General features: G+C 47.1%; 1 protein-coding gene across 2 annotated transcripts in view; it reads right to left on the bottom strand.

Annotated features, from left to right (window-relative positions):
- VILL (villin like) overlaps nucleotides 1–12890 on the bottom strand; it is a 36443-nt gene extending 23553 nt beyond the window's left edge. The window contains exons 1-2 of one of the 2 annotated variants that reach the window (XM_061354795.1): nucleotides 12317–12890; nucleotides 670–751 (exon numbers count right to left, since the gene is read on the bottom strand). In XM_061354795.1, coding sequence (XP_061210779.1) covers nucleotides 670–738 — 69 coding nt within the window. In that variant the 5' untranslated portion in view covers nucleotides 739–751; nucleotides 12317–12890. Of the gene's footprint in view, nucleotides 1–669; nucleotides 752–7687; nucleotides 7710–12316 lie in introns of those variants that run through there. The other variant, XM_061354796.1, reaches the window with a different exon arrangement.
- Between the last annotated feature and the right edge of the window lie 544 nt (nucleotides 12891–13434).

The following is a 13434-nucleotide window of genomic DNA, read 5'->3' as shown; positions in this document are numbered from 1 at the left end:
TGGAGACGTGTTGGAGTGCCTTCCCACTGCTCCCCTGAGTGGACTCTCCACCTCAGTCTGTGCCCTTTCATTGCAGGGGAGTGTTCTTGGAAAATTGGGCCAGAAAAAGGCAGAACTGAGCACAGACTGGCTCCAACCCACAATCAAATACCATCACAAGCAGAAGGACACTTGCAGGCTGCAGTATCTTTCCTTGCAGTGACCCATTGATCAGAGTTGGAAAGACAAGGATGAGGTACAAATAGACTCCATGGGCTGCTTCTGCTGCAAAAATGGGTGCTTTGCCCATGGCAGCTGCTCGTACACACTAAGGTTACCTGTGCATAACCTCTCTTCTTGGTGAAACAGGGAATTAATTTCTAGCATGCTAACGCAGCCTTTTATTGGTTCCTGAAGGGGGTGAGAAGCTTCTAGTGCTGGAAAAACAGCTTCAGTCACACCATATTCATGTTTCCTCAGTCAGTATTATCGCTGTTTCACAGAGCAGGAAACCAAAGCAATAACATGTTGAAAGCTGCATAGGGAGATACTGGGTCTCCTGTTTCCCACCGTATCTTATCTGTAATACCCTCTTTTCCCACCCAGACTACTTCAAGAATATCTCTTTCTTGAAACATATATACACACACAGGTGCAGAGGACATAAGCCATCACTGCCTTTTGTCTTACCTCTATGCCCCATATCTGCAGTCCCAGCTTTCTCTCGATAGTTGGGAGATTTGTGTCACTGTCTGTCATCCTGCAGTCTGAGCTGGAAGGGAAAGGAAGAAGGAAAAACAAAAGAAGTATATAATTGGATACAGCAGTAAGAGTGCTAGTCTCCTGGGTTCCTCTTACAGTCAGCGGAGACTTAGTACAGATAATCTATACCCTGAAATGTCACTATCTTTCTGCTATGAAGAGAGCACAGCTGCAGTTATCACCAGTTAGGTGGGATGAATCCTCATTCCCAGGCTATCCATGTTCACGGGGGGCCAAGAAAAGTGTGGGATCACAGCACAGCAAAGACTAGATAGGATGCCATTGTTCTGCTGTGGAGTTATTTCCCCCCTATTTGAATAGGTGCAAAGGATTCACCGGGGTGTTGGACCTGACATCAGGACTGTTTTGTTGCCACCACGGCACGAAGGGTGGCAGAGACAATAGCAGACCTCCAGGAAGGAGGGCATGGTAGGTGCCTTTTGAGCAGCTCAGCTCCACTGTAGCAACCACAGATTGTGTTTATGTCGGGGCAAGACCCATATCAGCCCTTCCTCTGTGAGTTAATCCTGCTCAGAGATCAAGAGAGAAAACACAGCTCACTGATTTCTGTGTTTTGCATTCATTTGCTTTGCCAGTGTGCTCCCCTGATTTACATTTGTTCGTGACAGACTGAACAATTGTACCATGTTAAAAAACAACTTGATTGACTGCATTTTCTCCTGTGTCTCTGGTTGAAAAGGCTGCACTGACTGTAGGCCACAGCCTGTCTGCTCTCCTCTGCTCAGCTGCAGGAAACCACCTATGAGAAGGAACGGTGCCATTGTCAACCTCAACTGGGCACAACTAAGCCATGATAAGATGAAAAATACAAGAAGCTATTGCAGAAAGCCATGGCATAAGCTTCTTCTGAAGAACAGAACAAAGACAGACGATGCCCTGCCAGAAGGTATGTTAATTGCTTGTGCTATGAGAATATGGGGAAATTGGATGCATTGGCACCATAAAGTCATAAGAACCGATGGCCATTCTCCTGAAAAGTTTGCACACTAAGTAAGAGCAGAATAACTGATGTTCTAGGCAGGAACATAGGTCCATTCAGACCGCCCACAGTGCAGAACTGCCAGACCCTGGCTCCTTACACAGGCAGTAGTAGAGAGACGCAGGCTGTTGAGAACAGCCCCAACACCTCTCTGCAAACTGAGCAGGCACCCACAGTCTGGCAGCACTCAGTAGCAGGAGTCAGACACGCTCACTCCTTGAACATGGATATATCTGAATGACTGTGAAAGACTGAGTTCATGTGGCCTCCTTTACCTACCAGGAGCGCATTTAGTAATAATCATCTCCTCCTCAGGTCCTCCATATAGCTTCCAGACAGGAAGACAGGCAGCAAGGGATAAAAAAAGGACATTTTTAATCTCAATTTTTCATCTCAATTCAATACTTGAGACCCACACAGATTAAAAGCCAGATCCAGAAAGGTATTTCAGTGTCTACAGAGGAGCTAGACTCTTTTCTGAATGTCATCCTGACTCATCTACTGTGAAGTCCAGGGCTATCAGGAACTGAAGCCAAAACCATGATCCCAGTTCAGATCTTTAACCAAAAGACATTTCTTTAATACTGGCATTCAAAAGGTCCCTATCAAATTAAAAAACAAGTGAAGCTTCCTTCCCTCAGCTATCTTTTTAATTTATTTAGGGTTTTCCCTTCCAGCATCAAAACAGGAATGACCTGAAAACAAAGCCAGTAAAGATGTTTATATGTGAGGGAAATGCTCTAGCAAAACTGACACTGCTCCCTGTGGAAGGCAGCAGGCATTTTGCTCGCTTGCTAACAACGCAGGAAACCGGCAGCTGGCCAGCTGTGAGACACAGCTGGTTCCCTGCTTTGTCCAGCATCCCAACCTCTCCCATTGGAAAAGTTAACCCAAAAGATGCTGAGATTTCTCCTAGCACAGACAGCCATGCTGGACAAAACCCTCCAAAACAATCAATAAAGCAATGCTCTATTGATTCCCACCTCTTTGACTTAAAGCAGGGATCTTGGGTACACTTCCTCTGCTCCTGGGGCTCCTTTCTTCACCTGAAACCTCTCCATTAGTGCTGGTCTCCACTTTTCTGGGAAATGCTGTCCCTCCCTTCCTCCTTAGTCATTAAGCTGGGGCAGTGAGAAGCACAGACAAGGTTGGATGTTTCCTTTGGACTTTCCAGCTTCTTTCAGCTGGTGGCCAAGTTAGAAATAATATGACTTATATAATCAGACAGCTCATTGCATTAATGATTTAATGTGGGTTTTTAATCAGATGACCCCATAATTCAACTCCTGTCCAGACACAAAATTCAATATTTATGGAGTGAAAGCTTCCCATCTGTGCTGAAACCAGGAAGAGCAGAATCTTTTCTAATTTAAAAAGAAGAAAAGGGATGTTTTGGGGCTTGGGTTCACTGTGGGGTTTCAACAGCAGTGTTTGGGTCAGTTTCTATCTCAATCTAACCAGTTTTGCCCAGCACTAAGTGAAATATAAACTGAAAAGAAGCAGAAGTCAACTGCCTCCAGGGAACTCACCGAGGGAAAAAAACTAGTTCCAGGAATGGACATTTGCTTCCTTGTACAAAAGCACAGCTTTACCTGCGAAGTGGGGAGAGAGGCACTAGTGCAGCTATAGTTCACCTCTTTGTCTCCAGATTCATAACATGCAGCTCTCCGATTTCCACCTCCAGGGCCAGCTACTCTATGTCCACTAGTTCCAGGGACTCTTGCGCCATGGAAAAAGGAGACAAGCTCACACAATGAACACAGCTGAGAGGTGGTCACTGCATAGCAACAGCAACTTCTGGCTTGGAGCTGTTCTGCTGGGTCATCACCACTTGGTTAAGATGATCTAAATTAAACTGCAAGGAGCAAAAGCTGCTCTTCTTATTCCAGAGGACCTGGAAATCAAATGTCAGTGTCTGGATGTCACAGTCAAGACAACCTGAAGCCTCCAGAGTAAAAAGCAAAGCCTTCCCTAACATGATCTTCATAACAAAACTGGTGGGTGAAGGCAGATGGGTATTTATTACACCTGCTCCTCTTCACACACTGCCAAAATCACAGCAACACTCTTGTTTGCTAAATATGATCCCCAGCTCCACTCCAACAAGCACAGCGTGGGGAAAAGCTCTGCCTTCAGGAAGGACTAGCTGACTAATTAAGTGTCAAGGTCACTCCCAGGACTGGTTAATGAATAACAGTCTGGGTGGAAGTGCCAGCAATCACTACTTCATTTTGGTCAACCTGGCATGTGCCGGGAAAGCAGATTTAGCAGGACATTTCTTCAGGCAGAATCAGGCTGTTTGGGTGGGGAGGGAAAATAAGGACTCAGAAGGGGGATAGGAGATCATTTCAAACTCCTGAAGTACATTCTGAATTAAGCCTGATTTGGCTCGTCTGGGTTTTGGCGGCATACTTACCAGGCTGTAGTCACGGTAATAAAAAAACCCCAGTGAAATGACTAATGCTCTGTACAGCTTCAGGAAAATAGGAAGCAGCTGTGGCTCCAGCCTTTCCAGGCTGAAAGGCCTAATTATTGGGAATACTTGGACTGGCATTAGATGAGGTAAAGCAGGGCTGCTGAATTGCTTTCATTGTCTCCATTATAGTTGGGCATCTGGGCCCAAGTAGGTGCCATTTTTTGTTTGCAGAGACAACAGCAGTTAACTCTTGTTTTGCCCAGAGGAATGAAATTCAATGTTGAGTTTCCTTGTGTGGCTCATCAACTACACCTTGGGACCACTGCTTTGAACAGTGAATGTGCCTAGCGGGTGACTGTTCAGAGGCACAGTATAATCAACCAGTATAATCAGTCTTATTTTCCTGTTGCAGGAGGAGTAGAAGAGGCTTTTCTCTCACATGGAAATGGTAGGTAGGGAGATCAAGCAATGGGGCTTGACTTCTTTCTCACCTTGCCACACACTCACGTTATACCCTTATCCATCTCTTTGTCAAGAACGCAAAGTTGCCTAGGTGAGAGCACCTGTGACATGCAGGTCCATATGTGCATGTGTGTCGGTGACAGCTTCTGTCCTCTTGCACAGTCACAGGAAGGGTAGCAATCAGAGAAGTTAAATCACACTATCCATGTTGGATGTGCTGGGACATGGTGATGTGGCAGGGAACAGGATATGTGTCTGGGGGGTGACAAAAGGGGACAAAGTACAGCTCGACTCACCCTCCTCCTCTAAGTAGCGCACAATTCAGGAGCATTGCGTGGTCAGTGTGCCAAGGAGAGGGCTGCATAGACATGCCCAACTGACCATGGAGAGCACTTCAGCCTCCTTGGAAAGAGCTGTTGCCTGGCAGCTAAAATTATGTAAAACAGGCCTTGAAATAAGATGCTATTTCTGATCATGGTGGGCAGTTAACTATAGGAACAGCTTATTAGGAAAGCTGGCAGGCTTGTCTTTACTTAATGCCTTTGAAATGAGACAGCTAAATGGCCAGGATGTGCTTTCTGGGCTCTACTCCTCAGGGTCTGTGAGCCCTTGTTCAGGTGCTGCACTTTCAGCAAGCTGTGCTTTCCCATCAGTTTAGCATTAGGGCAATAAAATGGATTGATGGTTCAGCCACCTCCACTAGTCAGAAAAGATCCCCTGTCCATGCTACCAAATCATTTGAGTGGATCATTAATGGGGTTGAAGGGATTTTTTAATCTTTTTTTCAGTAGAGATGGATCAAAACTTGAGACGGAGCACTGGACAGGATGAACTAAGTTTGTGAAGAAACTTTTTGCTCACCTCACCAGGATTAATGGCTCTGGAAGTAAGAAGGGACTTCAATGGGTTCAGATGGGCAGGTTTTCCCTTTTTCCATGAACAGCTGACAGGGATCACCAAATAACATCTCGTCCAAGCAGCTACCTCCATCACAGGTGACCGGTCTTTCCTGTTCTTTGCTGACTGGGCAAAGTCTGGGATGCTGAGGACTGAGATGCTGAAGTCTGTTCAGGGTTAATGTGAGTGAAGATTTATGAGCCTGGGATGAAATGGAGAGCCACTGGGTTGATTTTATGTTAATGGCCTCTCAAACCAGAAGCGCTCTATGCTTCAGGAGAGATTTGAATTCCTTGCTCAGTAAGCTCAAAGCTGCAGAAACCTGGACCCACCTAGCCAGTTCTCAGGTTCTGTGAGAGCAATAACCATTTCTCCCTGTCTGACAAAAGCTGACCAGTCTCCCCAGGACCCAGCTGTGTCTCTTGGACCCTGGAAATTTACCCCATCTTCAATCTCTCTCCCAGGCAATATCAAGAATCAGACCTTCAGCTTAGTGTGTCTTCCTACAGCTGGTGCTTTCACCCCCTTTCCATTTCTGTCACCTCTGACTTAGTAGTTTACACACACTCTTACCCAGAAACTCACTGGTGATGTTAGCCTTCACCTGGCAGCCCCTTGTGAGCCACACGAGGATGGGCTTTGCACTTATTCTCCAATCCTACCACTGATATTTATTTAAAAGCAATGAGCAAAAGGAAATATGAAGCTACTGTGATATAACCACCTTCCCTGTTGCAACAGCCCTCAATCTGTACCTCATCTGTCTCTTCAGAGGACATCTGATTTAGAAGGGCAGGCAACTCATGATTTATGTCCTCTGATTTTACTAGTCCCTGCAGCTGCCTCATTTCCACCTGCCATAAATTCTAGCTCAGCAGCTCGCTCCATCCAGAAAATCTTGCTCATCTCTCCACACCTCTCTTTATGACCTCCTTTGTCCTCTCTATCTATCTCACTGCTGGTAGCTTTCCAGCAGTCTGATCTTCAAGCAGATGGTCTTGTGTAACTGATTTGTAGGAGCAGATTTTTCCCAAACTGCTGCTATTTCTGAATCCTTCCTCTAAAATTTTAACAACTGATTGTTTGTCCTGGGAACAGCAGAGCTGTATTGTCCCAGCAAACTTCTCAACAATGTAAGAACAATGTACTGACGAATTGGATCGGAAAGCCTTACCACCAGCCGCAACTCCCAAGTCATGCAGTCTGAGTTTCCACATTCATCACTCTGGATGCAGAGCCCAGTGCTCAGCAATGACTGGCGCTGGAAAAGGCAGAGCAAATTGGCTGAACGTGGAGGTTGGCAGCCCTTGCTGTGGTGTCCTATAGAGAAGGTCAGAGCACCCATGCAGCTCTCGAGTTCCTGCTTTCCCAAGAAGTCTTTGTTCTCCAGGGTGCCTTTGAAAGCAGCAGGCTCTCCCAGGCAGGTAGCATCTCCGCAGGGTGAGGGCAGCCCTATTAGACTCAAAGCTTTCAGAAGCAGCATCAGAGGCTGAACTGCAGTAACTTCCCCCTGAGATTAGTCCCAGTGACTGGTAACAAACCCTTCCTATGCAAACCCACCTCTCTCTGAAGATGCCCGAGTCAAAAAGCAGTGGCACAAGAAGCTGTTAAAAGCATTCTGTGTGCAAGTGCCTTGCAGCAGCATTGCCCCTGGTATGGTGCCAGGTGTATTATTCTCAAATAATAAAATGCAGCTTGGCGCACACCTACTTCAGGGGTATCTGTTCCACCTCCAGCTCCTTTTCATGAGGTTATTGAGTCAGTAATGGTACAGAGCCATCCCAAGGGAAAGGAGAGCGCGTAGCTTGCCAATTCATTATGAACAAACCTCTCCTTTCTTTCAGCTCTTTCTCCTCTGGTGAAAGGGAGAGCTCACTGACTCGGGAGCAGCACTGCATCCAAAGGCAGAGCTTCGTGGCACATTGAGGGCAGGAGATGCACGCAGAAGGAAAACAAAGCTGAAGCCAATTTAAATTCCTGTTCCTGGTTCCCAGAGAAGTGGTTCAGATTAGAAATGTTCTCACAAACTACTAATTACTCACCACTCTAAGAAAAAACTCATGATACTTTCCCACATCAGCATTTTAATGGAGCAGTATTTAACCTACTGATGGCAGTTCAGTAAAACCAGAGCTGTGACATCAGGGAGGAAAACATGTGTGGCTGGTCACCTGTGCAAGACCTTCCTGAGCCCTGGGAAGCACCCCTGCTTCAGAAGCTTACGGAAAGGGTGTTGAAGAGGAACCCTGAAAAGAAGGCATTTCCCCAGCTGAAACTGAGGAAAGGGCACCACTTCCTATGCAGGGTTAAAAGAGCCTTGAGGAAGGCTACAAGGGCGGCTTAGAGGGTGGGATTCACACACTCTCATTCACATGTCTGAGTCTTAGGTGCTGAAGTCTGAGGAGAACTCTCCCTGGGTGGTTCCCCTCATCTTGACATTGGGTCTAGGGCAGATCCACTGAATCTTGGTCAGGAGGGAGTTACTGTCCCCTCTGCTTATAGGGAAAGCCCCCAGATGGAAAACTCTGTTTGCCACGGTGCTCTTCACCTCTCTAAGCATGTGAACTCAGTCCCATTCACTGTGCCCTGAGACTCTGCTTGCCAGATCTGTCAGCATGAACCAACCCAAATACCATAAATAAAACCACAGTTAAACCCAAGTACCTGGTCCATCCTTATAAAAAACAAGTCTAAAAGTTATGATTTTGGTGCTGCATATAACCATTTTCTATTTATTGTAAGTGCATGCATGCATATAGGTGCATATATCTATGTGTGTAAGATAAAGAGCAGGTTTTCCTTGGTGTACAGTTTAACTAGTGCAGTTGAATAACCCTTGCTATCAAGACCTTTGTTTGATGGTGATGGAGCAGGGATGCTGGTCTGGCTCCATTCACACCAGCTGGAGAACTGCTTCCAAGAGCACTGGCTTTCCAGTAGGAAGTTGCAAGATTAACTATCAAAAGGACTGTTCCAGTTTTGCTTCAATGTGGATAATGCTAGCATCACATCAAATGTGAGAAGAGAAACCCAGGACTTCTGCAATAAAACAGGTTTACATTTTGAATTGCAAATGAAATGACCTGGACTGAAGCGTGGTGCTCCATAGGTGACTACATTTCCATTGTTAGCCCAACGAGATGCAATGGATTTATTCAGGGGAAAGGGTTATATCCTGAGCTGCAAAGTAAAGCTCACTTTTTGCCTATGTTGGCTGACACACTTCTGCCAAAAGACACCTAACTTATGTCAAAATACATAAGTACCAACCAACTCAACCCAGGCTTCCGCTGGGATGGGGTACTGAGCCAAGGTATGAGTTACCTTCACAACATCTTCTCTCAAGGGAACACCAGCAACACACGGCTTTTTGGCAGCAGTCACCCATACCAGTGTTATCCTCTAGGCTTGAGTTCAGTATGATTATCACAGTTTATCCAGCCCTTTCAAACCGGGTGGGCTGCTGCGAGGTCATTCTCGATCTTCCTCTGACTTCGTGGGTGCTGCTCAGTCTCTACCTGAGTAAATCACTACTTTAAGTGATTGCTTCTTGAGGGACACCCCGTGATTGTGTCCCCTTCCCAAGATGGCTTTCGGTGGCTATTCACTGTTGTGGTAGGAAAGGGGTCCAGGGAGACAATGGGGCAAATGGAGACGGGGTGGATTAGTGGGAATGAGGGCAGAGACATGGGGCAATACAAAGGCATAACTTTGCCCCTGTGGTATCACATGCTGTGTTGGTGTTGGTGCATCATGATTTCGTGAGCTAAACCCTGTGCTGCCCAGCTCTGGGGCTCCTGCATGCCTGACATGGCACAGCAAGGAGCACAGCCCAAGCCCATGCACCTGTGCATCTAGCACTAGCTTGGCATAGAAAGTGGAACCCAGTCCACGCAGGACAGAGCATATGAACGTGGGAAGAGTGTAACTCCCCTCTTGGCAGAAACGAAGGCCAGCTTTGACAAAGTGACACGTCAACTGCACAAAGCCAAATGAATAAACCATCCCTGAAAAGACTGCAAACAGCTTTAGAGAGAGTCATTCATCCAGGACTGCCTTTTGCACCCAGAGCTGCCAATGGGAGTTCTGTCTGAACACAGGGAAAGGGACCAGGCATCTGGAAGCCTGGAATGGATGGGATTTGCTCAGACCCAGCTATTTCATATGCAGCAACAAAGTACTGTAATTCAGGCTCTAGCACACTCCCAGAGCAAAGGTAGGTATCTAGACAGTCTCTGTAACCCCCCAAAAAGAGTATAATTTCCTGTGCTGCCTGTTCAGCTGTTCTTATAAGAACAGTTTTAAATAAAGGGCCAGACAGAAACCTATTCTTTCATCCAAGGGCATAGCAACAGGACATTTTTAGGCAGGAGAGGTCAGCTGCTCTGAATAGCTCATTCCACAGGAACTGCCCAGGATGGAGCTCAACCATGCAATTTAGCATCCCCTATGTCTCATGTCTTTGACGTGGAAATAAGGTAATAAGAAGTTTCAGTGTTACTCTATCCAGCACTGCCTCAGATAAGCATGAATAGGCCCAGATAAAGACGCATAACAAACGGTAGGTTTTCTGCTTCAAGCAGAGGTCCTTGGAAATCGAGGTAACTGAATCAAATACACATCACCCAGTGTTAGATATTAAGATTGCTTCTCACAGAACTTTTCAGTCTGAGAGGTGCCAAAGACATAGTGACAATATTCACCCCTTTCTGCATTCCTTTTACACTCAGAATGGGTGGAAATACAGTGTAAATGTATACTCATCCAGGATAAATCACAATTAGGCCCATTTCCAGGGTTGCATTATGTGGAGAGGGAGAGCATGAAAGGAGAGGTTTTAATGAGTCGTAGGAGCATGTATCCCCTGATGACTGTGCGATCTGTTCCTCTGAAGGCTAACAGAAACTGAAGAATATATGTGAATAAACAAAGAGCTGGAGCAGAGGTATTTTGGGTGTAGTGTGTCCACACTGGAGTCCTTCCTTGTGCAGCTGGACACTTCATGCATAGCCCAGTTTGTGGCACTGTGTCAGTCCAGAGCAAGTGTCAGCAGGCTGCAAAAGAGCCTTTTCCCTGTGATGAAAGAGGGACCTTGAGGGGGGGGGTGATGGCTCATGTGTTCCCCAGGGACGGTTAAAATGCAGCTGGGCCAGGTAGCCTGAAGGAAGCCCAAAGGTTTTCACCTCACCCAGAGCTCCCCTTCACTGCACAGGGCATTGCATGGCTCTGTTTCCAAGTGGACTATCATGCATTTGGCTCTATTAAAATGGAAAGCATTTTGTCCAGCAGGATGTGCCTGGCACAGAGCAGAGCCCCAGCAGCTCCCAACCATGGGGCAGGTTTCTGAGCCAGTTTCCTCCTTGGCTGGGGACAAATGACTGCAGTATGGGTGGTGCTGGAGGCCCAGGATACAGCACAGATCCAGCCCAAAGTCACAGAATCCTTGAGGCATCTCCATGCCACGTGCCCCACACCTCTCCAGGGAGTCCATAGCTGGAAAGGTAACAACCTTCATGCTTAAAGTCCAGAAAACACTCGCACAGCTCCATGGAAAAGATCACGAAACACCCTGAGCATCTTCAGCATCCCTGGCTATGCAAGAGCAGGGATTTATTGTCTCAACCTAATGAGGAGCCCCAGGGATACAAGGAAGAGCAGGAGACCAGGGTGACACGGTTTGCGGCCATGGCACAAAACCTTTGCTCCCAGCTGGGAGACCTTGGCAACTGTTGCCACAAAGTTCTGCCTGGGAAATAATGTCATGAGATCTAGGTGTCTGCCAGCGGGAAGGGAGGCGGAGGAGGAAAAGGGCAGCCTGTTTGTGCAGGGAGGAGGAGGAAGAGGGGAGGCTTACCTGGAAGGTGAGGGAAGACAGGGCTTTCCTGACATGCACTGCGCTGGCTAGTGCCTATGCTAACACTTGCTCCCACCCAGCAGGGAATGACAAAGAAGAGGAAGGCTGATGCTCTGTCTAATCTCTGTTTCTCAGGCTCTAATCTGCCCATTTAGCGGCAGTGTGTAAAGTGCACCTGGATGATTCACGCTCTCAGTGCTGCTCCGGTGGGGCCAGTTTGCTTCATCTGTTGCGACATTTGTTTACAACTGTGCTAGGGTAGCCTTGAATAAGTGTGAACCTCCCACAGATGCTAATTCATATCGGTTCTCCTTTGTGTTAAGTATTTATAGGCACGCCTAAGCAAAATATTGCCAATAAGCCCGCAGCTCAACTCCATTACAACTCAATTTTTACCTCAGTGCAATTTGCATCTGGAACGGGATGAGAAAACACTTTGTACTTATAGAGCAAAACAACCCAGCAGTTCAGCCATTAGCAGATCTATCGATTAGATGACACAGGAGCTATCAATGAGGACTTGTGCTGCTGTCAGGACCCGTAATGAGTTGCAAAGACAGGCGAGCTTTAAGCTAATCCCCATGGCAGCAAAGCATAAAACAAACCAGGCCAAAACAAAACACCATTAATTGCTCATTGTGTGAAATCGAAGCCAGCCTGTGCAGATTGCTAAATGAAAAGCATGTGTCCTCGAAGCTGATGCGTAGCTGGGATGGGTTCTCATGAGCTGAGATAGCTGCGTGTTCCAACCCCAGAAAGAGCAAATCAGTATGGGCTCATTGCTTTCACTAAAGGCATCCTGGCTTACACCAGATGAGAAATTCTTTAAAACCTATTAAATCTATTAATTATTTGTTGCTGTTTCTTACTGTCCACAGAACGAAAGTGATTCAGCAGTGCTGGCCTTGAGAAATAAACTTCAGGAGGGTGCAAGGAAGGCACCTACCTTGCTGGAAAGTGCACGGTGTCCTCGCAGGTCTCCCTTCTCTGCCAAACCCTGCGCCTTCTCTCCTCTTTGGTGAGCTAGTTTCAAGGCACTTTTGTTTGCTGTTCTGCTACCTTGTCAGCTCGGGAACAGCAGTGTTCGGTAATTCAATCCTCTACTTAACCACAGAGACACTCCTACTCGGAGATCACACCCATTCCCAGGCTCACGGAAGGACGAAGAAGGAGCCGGTATGAGAGAGTTTCAACCAACTGCATCAAATATCCACCAGTTCTGCATTCACGGAGCAGTAATGATTAAGTGCTGCTTTAATTAGAAACCTGATTTGTCCAGATTTGAAAGGGCAGGGGATGATTTTCACACCCCCCTTTCTCTGTCTCTGCTGGACAAAGCAAGGTGTGGTGCTGCTCAGTGCCACGTTAGCGCTTGGGCCCAAGACTGACTCCAGTCACTGACTCCAACTTGTCCTGAGTTTTGGTGCAGTTGGTCTGAGGGCAGAGCCTGCTCCTTCCCACAGGGAGCTATGTGTCTCTGTCATTGCAGGCTGGAGCCCTGGGGGTGTTGCAGCCCAGGGCAATGGGGAGCAGAGGTCAGGATTGCCGTCAAGATCACTGGGTGAAACTGGGAGCTAAAAGAGCACTGGAGCATGCAACCAGGCTGCCCTCCCAGGAGAAAAGTAATGATAAACCCAAGCAAAGCCAGTAGTGTTTGTTGTAGCCACATTCTGAGGCAGAAGGCTGTGTCCGTGGGTACTTGTTGCGATATCATAGCTCTTTGCTAAGAACAAAGCATCTGTAATATGCAGGCCACTTGCTCCAAAAGCTGCCCTGATGCTACTGTGGGGCTGTGGATGACTTGAAGACAAACCATTTCCTCTCATTCCCATCTGCTCCTGCCTGGCACCTGCATGGTGCTGCTGGCTGTGGTGGAGGGAACATCCCTCTCTAGAGAGGGGTGGAAGCACTGCCATTAGCCAGTGGTTCTGCTGTTGGGGGACCCAGGACTGCATCCAGACGTGTTCTAGATATCTCCAGGGACAGAGACTACATGAGCTCTCTGGACTGGGAACCATCCAAATCCTTCCCTTCCTACACATCAAGCTTCTCTTGCCATTTCCT

Source organism: Neopsephotus bourkii, unplaced genomic scaffold (assembly GCF_033783945.1).
Source record: "Neopsephotus bourkii isolate Nb327-2 ecotype Australia unplaced genomic scaffold, CSIRO-AGI_Nbou_v1 NB_745, whole genome shotgun sequence".
Lineage (NCBI taxonomy): Eukaryota > Metazoa > Chordata > Aves > Psittaciformes > Psittacidae > Neopsephotus > Neopsephotus bourkii.
This window is presented reverse-complemented; position numbering and strand designations above follow the sequence as displayed.